The 10,404-nt window shown below is 39.4% G+C and overlaps 1 protein-coding gene across 1 annotated transcript; it reads right to left on the reverse strand.

Moving 5' to 3' along the window:
• Positions 1–6,735: 6,735 nt before the first annotated feature.
• Positions 6,736–8,136, reverse strand: LOC136494551 (two-component response regulator ORR29-like). The gene is made up of 3 exons (XM_066490701.1): positions 8,040–8,136; positions 7,722–7,877; positions 6,736–6,968 (listed from the first exon to the last, which is right to left on the reverse strand). The coding sequence occupies exons 1-3, from the start codon at positions 8,134–8,136 to the stop codon at positions 6,736–6,738; spliced, it is 486 nt and encodes a 161-aa protein (XP_066346798.1).
• Between the last annotated feature and the right edge of the window lie 2,268 nt (positions 8,137–10,404).

The following is a 10,404-nucleotide window of genomic DNA, read 5'->3' on the forward strand; positions in this document are numbered from 1 at the left end:
TCTCATACCCTTGGTACTTAATATATGTACTCGAAGGTCCCTTGGCTAAGGCATCCAGTTGATTACCCAACTTTATTCCAAGCAAGAGACGTCGCAACTAGCTGACAAATTCCTCCTTTTGTTTTTTATCCAGCCAAGCTTGTGACCTGCTCGGATAAAGAGTTTGCAACGATTGCCTGTGCTCATCAATGTATGGCATCACACCCTCGGCTTGCTGGAGAATAGCGAACTATGCCTATCTGAAAGAAATAGGGTCATCTACTATAACAGATTTCTCCCTGATCATTCCTTTGCCACGTAGTCTTCCCCCATGACAAGATTATCGAACTCCAACCCTTTTGATGTCTAGATAATATGTGCAGAACTCAATGGCCTCCTTCGTTGACCAACCTTCAACCATGCCCCCTTCTGGCCTGAATCTGTTCCTAAGATACCTCCTAAAAACTTTCATCAATCTTTCGAAAGGGAACATCTGATGCAGGTACATTGGGCCAAGGGCTCTAATTTGGTCAATAAGATGAATGAGCAAATGCAATGAGATATCAAAGTAAGTCAGCGAGAAATGCATCTCAAGCCTAACGAGAGTTTTGGCTATGTCCCGCTACAGCTACTCTAGCATGGACACATCAATGACCTTTTTGAGATTGTGTTGAAGAACGAGTAAAGCTTTATGATTGGGACACAGACCTTTGGGGGGAGGATACCACACAGGGCAATAGGGAGCAGCTGAGTCATAATGACATGACAGTCATGGGCCTTCATAGGGCCATAGTTGAACTTTAGTTCCCTCATGTTCACTAGCCTCTTCGGGTTCGCATAGTACCCCATCGGGACTTTGAGTTCATTGAAGAAAGAAATAAGCGCACGCTTTTCTTCCTTCTTCAATGTCCATGACACAACCGGAAGTTCAAACTGTCCATTCTCTAGCTCCACGGGATGCAGCTCATTCCTGATTCCCAAGTGTTGCATGTCTAGGCATGTGGCTAGTGAATCCTTTGATGTCCCCTCAGTGTCCATCAAGGTGTTAAGAGTGTTAGCACACACATTTTTAGTGATGTGCATGGGATCAAGACAGTGGCCAGTAAGGTAGTTTCTAGAAAACTAATTTTTTCTTCCAAACGCTCCCCTCAGGCGTTGCTAATGCATTATCCCCCTTCCCAAGGACAACCTCCAGTTTGTTGAGTTCTCGAAGTATCATAGGCCCATCTCAATATTTTGGAGCTAAGCATTTCTCAATAGTACCGTTGAAATCTTTTCTGTTCCTGTGGTAAGGGTGATCCTTAGGTAGGAACCTATGGTGTCCCATATAAACTATCTTTGAGTTATTTGGCAGATTTTCTGCATCGGTGTCATCCAAGCAGTCGACACATCCAGTATAGCCTTTTGTCTTCTCTCCGAACAACGAACCTTGACCTGGCAGGTTGGTGATTGTAGCGATAAGTACTCCCTTGATTGTGACATGTTCCTTTTTGTACTCGTCCCAAACATACGGCACACCCTTTTCAAACATCTCCACTAGTTCATCGATCACTGGTTCTAGAAACACATCGATGTCATTCCCTAGTTGTCTTGGTCCTTGGATCAGTAGTGGCATCTAGATGTACGATCACTTCATACAGACCCAAGGTGGAAGGTTGTATATACAGAGCGTCACTGGCTAGGTGCTATGATTGCTTCTAACCTGGTCGAAAGGATTTATCCCATCTATGCTCAAAGCAAACCAAAGGTGCCTTACCTCTCCACTGATATCCTTATAGAACATAGTATTGATAGTTCTCTAGTCATGCCCATCGGCGGGGTGCCTCATCATTGTATCTTTCTTACGCTCTTCGCCATGCCAGTGCAACAGCTTGGCTGACTTTGCACATGCAAACAGCCTATGCACTCGGGGAGCTATAGGGAAATACCAAAAGACCTTTATGGGACCTCCTTTGGTCTTGGTACCCTCATCTGATGGCCCTTTCTTGTACCATGGAGCTTCACATTTGGGGCACTTGTCTAAGTCTTTGTATTTTTCTCCATAGTACAATATGCAATCATTGGAACATGCGTGGATTTTTTCAACCTCGAGGCCGATGGGGCAGATCATTTTCTTGGCCAAGTATGTCTTTTCTGGCAACTCATTTTTTTCTAGGAGCATTTTCCTTATTATACCTAACAACTGATCGAAGCCTTTATCGCTCAATCCGTTTGTCGATTTGAACTCTAACAGCATGATGTCAGCTTCTAGTTTGCTCATTGGACAATTCCTATACAATGGTGTTTTGCCATCTTGTCTCATTTTCTCTAGCTTTCTCAGTTGTCTTTCATTAAGACATCCAGTATCTACATTACGTAGTAGCTGAGAAATGCCATTGTTATCCTCGGTGTCATTTGCTAGCGTGTTCCTAAACACATTATTAACTATGGCCATAAGTTCCGTGTTGACACTAGGTTCCTCATCAGCATCGTGGATGGCTACGTCAGGCATGTCCACATCATCATTGTTTCCCTATAGAACATTCACACTAACCTCGCCATGCATAGTCCATATCATATAGTTTGGCATGAACCCCCTGGTAATCAAGTGTGATTGTATAGACTCAATTTGACGAAAGTTCCTATGATTCTTGCAATCTTTGCATGGGCAAAAGATAGGGTTCCCATTCCCAGCATGGGCTTTGGCATCGGTGATAAACTAGTTGACGCCATGCATGTACTACTTGTCCATTCAGGATAGATGCATCCATTCTCAATCCATCTCTGCATAAAAAAAATACTGAGATAGTAATTACAAAGAATTAATAAGAAATCGAGCTTCATGAACAACAATTGTAGCTCAAAAGTACCATTTTTGGAAAACATTATTGTACACTAATTATTGAAAAATTGAAATTGGTAGCCCTGGCCCTGTAAATTGAAAATTGTAGTAAAAAACAATTATTGCATAATATTGAAGAACAACTATTCTACTCTACTTCTAAGAACTAATTATAGCATCACATACTAACAATGATGATCTTGACCACCATGGAATAATTAGCTAGGAATTTAAATGTGTTCATAGACACCAACCTTTTGGATGATGGATTCATCATAATTTGAGCCTTGCACAAATGTCCAATTGGAAAAGTGCTCTCTAGAATGGAGAAAGAACTAGAATGAGAATCAAACAATGTAGCCATCAAAACAAAGCTAATTAAGCAACAAAATCAAAGGAGTGGATGTTTGTTACTAACCTTGAAGCAAAAAGATCAAGCCATTCTTCAAAATCCAAGCACTAGCTTCATGGTGAAGAGCAGCCACAACAATGGAGGGAAGGGTCCAAACACGTGCCTCTATTCTCGAGATGGAAGAGAGGAGGAAGGAGAGGATGGCTGTAGCCTTTTTGTGTTGTAGGTTTATCACCGTCGGTTCTTGGCTAGAACTGACACTGATAGTGCCCAATCACTGTCGGCTCTTGGCTTAAACCGGCAGTGATGAGTGCCCGCCAAAACACTACCGGATCAAGCCAAAAACCGGCAGTGATGTGGTCCTTCACTGCCAGTTTTAGCCCAGCGCCAATCATTTTTTCATTTTCAAGCTCATAACCGGCAGTGAAGGTACATCACTGCTGGTTCTCATAAATTCGGCAGTGATGAGGTCGACAGTGATGTGCAAATCTGGCACAGTGTGAGAATCACTTCTCCATTTACACTGCAAGTTGGGAGCTAAAAAATACACTCCTTGCTGCTCCCCGTTCAATCACGTCTGGGTCAATCGAGCGTTGGCCTGCCTACTGATACTGTCAATGCAGGTGCGCGCGCTACTTCGTTGCGAACAATCATGCCACACATTGCGTGGCCTATGAATTGACATGCTCATGTGACAATGAGAGCTTTTGATTTTTGACACCTAAAACTCATTGTTCTTGACACCTAAGACTCATCATTGTGGACACCTAATTTGTATACCTTTCAAATATGATGTCATGCACGCCAAATAGTTTAGATTCAGATGTTTCTCTCCCCTTATCTCTAGTTTCTTTATTTGTTTTGTTTTCTTTTATTTTTTATAGACTTGATGAATGAACATGTTCCCATACCTTATCTAAATACACCAGTTGGATCTATGGATCATACTATCATAGGCATGCTCCCTTCCTCGCGCTTGTTTTTTGGACTCAATTCTCTCGCCGCCGCTAATGGCTGTCTGTACCCCCCTGCTCGTTCCTTGTTTGGTGATGTCATTTCACCAATTTTCCTTTCGCATTCACACACATGCTTCTTCCTCCAAAACATACAACAACATTGGAGAGACAAGAAATGTAACACCCTAGTGTTAAGCATTGCATTTGGCACTTGCATTTCATGAGCACAAGCATCAGCCAAGCCTTGCATGATCCTTGGAGTCACTTTATGTTTGGTTTATGATGAGTAAGTCTAGCTGAGTACCTTCTTGTACTCAGGGTTTATTCCCCACTTGTTGCAGATAATACATTCTATCATGGGTATTGTAAGAACTGCTTCTGTCTCGCCATGGACGAGGAGTAGGCCATGAGCAAGGCGCTTCTATATATCTAATCTATGATGCTTTTGTGGGATGTGATCACAAACTAACAAGTATTTGAGCAATGGTGTGATATGTTAGTTTCAAAACTAACTTTGCTTTCGCTAGTACTACTACTTTATTTGAACTTGGGTTGTAATAACTTTTAATTGTACTCCCTTGGATGGTAATGTAATTGTGAACTCTATGTAATATGTGGCATGCATATTGAATCATGTATGATCTTGGTTGTATGTCGGTAATGAATCGAGACCCTTCGTGGTACTCGACGGAGTATCGGGTTTATATGTGCTCAAGTATGACAGTGTGATCATTTTGGTGGTTGCCATTATACCTGTGCTCTTATAAATTGGTTGGTTCTATCACAAGAAATTAGGAATTGTGCCTTACTAGCATGGACCTCCAAGGGGATCATGGAGCCAATTTTGACAGTCAAATTCATCAGTCCAGTCCGACAGTACAAACCCTAGGGGCGGTGGCACATTCAATTCTTGAGTGATAGAGAGATGATTGCACAAAAGATGCATGAAATAGGAGATGTGATGCGGATGCAATGAATCCATGTAACCAAATAAGGCAGGGGCAAACATGTCCATTGACTAGGCCTAGAAAAATAAAGGAAAAGAAAAAAATTAAAAACTAGAGATAAAGGGAGAGAAGCATGTGATCCAAACAATTCATGTGCACGGTGTCAAATATAGAAAGACATGACAATTGGGTGCCAATAATAGTGAATCACGTGTGTTGGGTGTCAAATATCAAAATCTCTCAGAATAAGAGACTTTTACATCGCTTGTACACCTCACAATGATATGGTTGCTGCAGAGGTGGTCGACTGGTCATCCTCATTGTGTATGTTGTCACCGATGTTGTCCAACTATATCCTATCACCAAATAAGTAAGGGCTTGCTAACTCTCAATAGGTTATTTTAGGCATTTCCTTCCTTGAAACCCAATTTTTTCTTCACCCAAGCTATTGTTATGGTTGAAATCTCCATATTCTTTGGTCCCTAGGAAGAATTTGACAAAGGTAGGGTTTAGGGTTAAGAAATTGGATAAAGTTTGAGGGCTCATTGTAGTCAAGTAGGATTAGAGAGAAGATGGCAACTATGGCGAATGTAGATAAGGGAGGCAAGATGGAGGTGGCATCACCGGCTAGGCACAAGAGGATGGTTGGTGGGTTGGGTCAAGATCAAAACTAAGGCGATCATAACAATGGCAGAAGGGATAGGGAGGAGGTTACCATATGGGTGTGGTAATGCCTCACCAAAGACGACACTGATAGGTTCCTCTAGCTTAATTTAGAGGGATTGAGTCACAAGCGATGGGCCTGATTGTGGAAAGAAGTCCCTCTAACTCAAGTTAGAGGAGATTCATGCTCCAATCATACCCTACCATGTGATAGGGCAGCGAGCACATGGAGGTAGGTGGCGGAGGCAAAGGAGCTCAGAGAAGAAAGAATGTGTTGGCTACTGTTCTGATTTCTTCGAGATGCAAGATGAACATGTGCCTCCAACAACAAAAAATTCATGTGCTTGGATCTTCTTATCAAATATTATTTAATTGTAAAATTTAAAACCATGATTATTTCATTTGTCACATGTAAAATGTCTAAAGTGCTTCCTTAGTTATGAAATATAAGATGTTTTTATTTCTTCATAAGTCAGACTTAACTTTAACCAAGTTTATAAAATATGCATCAAGACAAAATTGGTTCATTAAATCCACCATGAGAAAATATCATAGATGCCCATATTTCTAATAGTGTGTCATGATTAATTAAAACAAACCAATGATGGTGTAACACCACGCGTCCAAAACTGCTTATATGGCCTAGCTCCACATGTTGAACGGGCCTACATACGCATAGCACTGCTCTTACACTTTTGTCCTCGCTTTGTGTAATAGGGTTAACCCAGAAGTGCTATGTTTGGACCAACAAGTAGATTTTGGACGCAGAGTGTTATAGATGGTGTGAAAACAGAAGGAACTTATAAAAGGGACATTGCATTATGTATGAGTTCCCAACATGGTATCTTGTTTCACATGAAGATACAAGCATTGCCCTTAGCATATCTTTGGTTGGTATTGATTATTTAGTCTTATATTAGATCATAGTAATGGTTGATCCTGCTATGTCCAAACTGACGCTCTTCCATAATGCAACATAATCTAGGTGTAGCTTTAGTTGCTGGGAGATGTGCCAATTTAAGAGTCTTGGCCTCCCTTAGGAGATGTGCCAACTTCAGTGTCTTGGTCTCCCTTAGGACCTTTATCCACAGTTTCACCATCTTCGGAGTCTGGATAGTCAACAAGGCCCATGTCTACCGAGTTGCTTCCTATGGAGCTTTGGACTTCAGAAATATTATTATCCATATACTCTTTATCAGTAGAAGAGTTTGTGGCATTGCTTTGTTTGACATGTGTGTTAGCTATAGGGCCTGCATATGTGGGACACAATAGACAAAATAGAAGGTCATTCATTCTCTTACTTTGACATAACTTTGAATACTATAAATACAGTACAGGTCGGTAATAATAAGTTATTGTGAAACAACACCACTATACACTATTTAAGGAAAGTAAGAAAATAAACAAAGTTTAGGAAATGTGAGAACTTGTGAACAAATATAACACTTTCGAAATGCAAGCATAGATAACCAAAGCGATGTGGCACTATAGTTATTTGGCTAGTGAGCAGGGTCTTCCATTTCTACCAACTATGACTTTGGGTTTGGTGGGATATTTATGTGAATTGTTTAGTGTTCATTTGTAGTTTTATCAACTATGATGACATGGATCCTCCTCTTAAATATTGTATCTCTTTTAATCCAAGCTAAAGTTAGAAGTGCTAAAAACTCAATTAATTTTAAACAAACAAGTTAATTAGCAATTGTGAAAAATTCTAACCTTGAAAGAAATTCCTAATAATCTCTATCTTTCGATCCCCAAGGTCAAGAAATTGCCATAAGTTATGAATGGTAACTGATTCAAGAGGTTTGTTCACCAAAAATCATGCACCAGTTTTACACATCTCGTCACAATATCTATTGCTGTCATAGTCGACATCATTGTATGAAAGATACAACACACTAGCTTAACAGTTCTAAAGGAGAGGGTAATCATGGAATCTAGAGAGGGATGCATAGGAATATATGAGTTGGAATCCATTTAGTAAGAAAGCACACACTTACTAATCACTTGGATGTTTTCATACATCTCTGTGGCCATGTCAAGGAATTCAAAACCTAGTATCTCTTCCATGTCCACTGCTACCAATAGGAGATCAATATCTTGTGCATGATCATTAAGAAAATTCAGTGCCTCTCTAGGATTTGTAAAGACTATCACTGAACAAGCAAGCAAAAGTTAGGGATTATTTGTAACAAAAGAAACTAACAAAAATAGATAATAAATACAAAAAATTAATCATAGTCCTATATTTCAACAATTCTTTGAGGATCATTTTGACAATTCTTTAGTGGAGTTCAACAATAAATTTTGGAACTAACCATGAAAGTTGAGTTGATGGAGCATGTCCCTCATATGGTTTGCATAATCTTCATCTTGATCAATGATCATCACATGAAAGCCATTTACAGGGTCCATGAGATTCAGAAGGTTGAGGTTGCTATGCTTTTGGTGCTTCTTTTGTGTTTGAAGAACTTGAGGCATCAATGGCTATTTATAGAGGAACAACATATGATTTGTGGTGTTCACTCTCTGTCTATCTCTGCCGCTCTCCATCTCTAATTCTCTATCTCCACCGCTCTCCATCTCTAATTCTCTATCTCTGCCACTCTCCATCTCTAATTCTCTATCTTTGCCGCTTTAAACCTTGACATAATGCTTTTCGCCCTTTATCTCTACATATTTTAATTCCCATGTGTATGTGTCGATTTGTATGCATTAAAGTCATCACATATACAGTGACCAAAGTTATTACCTCTTGAGTGGACTATTCACTGAGGATCACCACATATATGAATTTAGATAAAACTCCATAATTATTCTATAAAGATTCAAGGGATTTATGAACTAAAAACTCTAACAATTCTTCTGCATGATGATAACACATATTGATAACATTTGATATGCATAGTTATAATTAGTTACCATTCAATACACTAGTTACATGTCTTGAAGTTTTCTAAGCTTAATGTTGTAAGCATTCAAATTTTCCAAGCTTAATGTCTTGATACTCACATATTTCTTGAATAATATTATCAACAAACTTTGATGCGTCTCAAAGATATGTTAAAATACGTACGTGTGGTCCTAAAACATTGTGTTAGAAAAAGATTATAAAATAAATAAATATCAAATGGTCCTTAATGCATACTTCTAGAATGACTGAAAGTATCCAACAAAGATATATGTATCCTTGCAGATGTATGACATATACTATGCATAAATGTTGTGTGCTCCTCTCATATATGAACCTAACTAATGTGAGCATATGCATATCTCTAACATACACAAAGAAAATGTTGCATTGATCCTAAAGAATCTAGCTTGGCCTACGTCGTCTAGCCAATAGTGATGTCTAGTTGCATTAATAAGTTTAAATTGACTTTTATTGCAAGGAGAATATAGAAAATTTAAACCTAGCTATGTGATATGGCCATAGAAAGTAGCACGACAGAGGTACATTGTAGAGACCCATTGTGTTGATTTACCTAAATTGAGTGTCATCCTCTTGACTAACCTGATTTAAGCAAATCAACCTCGGTGATCTATAGGAGATGCCACCCGCATCTCCACTACATCAAGACACAAGATCCTGGTTGTGTATCATGCCAATATAGCTGCCACAAACAAATATCACATCTCAACAAAATATTACATAAATTAGCGTAAACATATGTTACAAATCTTGTCAAATTAGTAACTTAAGGTACAACATTAGTGGAAACACATGTCTAACTTATATGTGATGAGAACCCGATGGCTATCCTACCTTGTTATGCCTATGTTGAGAGCCCTACGCTATGAATTAAACCTAACTAATAATTGGTAGCCACCTTGCCCACAGGCGTCACCACCATGCCTTGGATGAGCTCCAACCATTCACCCACTTTGCCAGCATCGGTGGGATGACATGGCCACCAAGGTCCTATAGGTACCCACAAAATGACTTAACAACAGCACCATGAGTACGGGATTGTACTTCACAATAGTTACCTAATATATACAAACAATGGAGTATGCATTTGGCATTAGCAAAGAATAAAGTTGGGGTTCCATAAATAGCATTTTGTCCATAAAGTAAATGTTACTCCCTCCATTCCAAATTATAAGTCGCTTTGACTTTTTTGGTACATCTATTTTGCTATGCATCTAAATATAATAATATGTCTAGATACATATCAAAATGGATGAACCAATAAAGTCAAAGTGACTTATAATTTGGAACGGAGGGAGTATCTATCAAATACATATAAACATAGCAAGATATAGCATATATGAGAATTAAACATAAAATGAAGCTCGATCTCCCATGAGTCCTTCATCGCCACAAACTAATCTGAAGCTATGAGTAAGAACAACCAAGTTATTATTCGATGACATTCATGCTTTTGAAAAGAAGTCCATAGAGGTGTACAACTGTACCCACACGAAAACCAAGGATGAACCTCCATACCCATGCTCGGATAAGGATTGCCTCATGGTTTCAACCTTACAAGTGTGGACAAATTGCCCATAAATGATATAACAATGAGTCGATGTACTAGCTTATTCTAGCTACCCTACGCTACAACCCAAGTTGAATCCACATGGTTATCTAGTCACCACGAGGCACTTGTCTTACCATGCCCATAATATGACATGTGGTATATACGGGGGGTTACTTAGACTCACTACGACAGAGATACG

Source organism: Miscanthus floridulus, chromosome 11, assembly GCF_019320115.1.
Source record: "Miscanthus floridulus cultivar M001 chromosome 11, ASM1932011v1, whole genome shotgun sequence".
In the NCBI taxonomy this organism is placed as follows: domain Eukaryota; kingdom Viridiplantae; phylum Streptophyta; class Magnoliopsida; order Poales; family Poaceae; genus Miscanthus; species Miscanthus floridulus.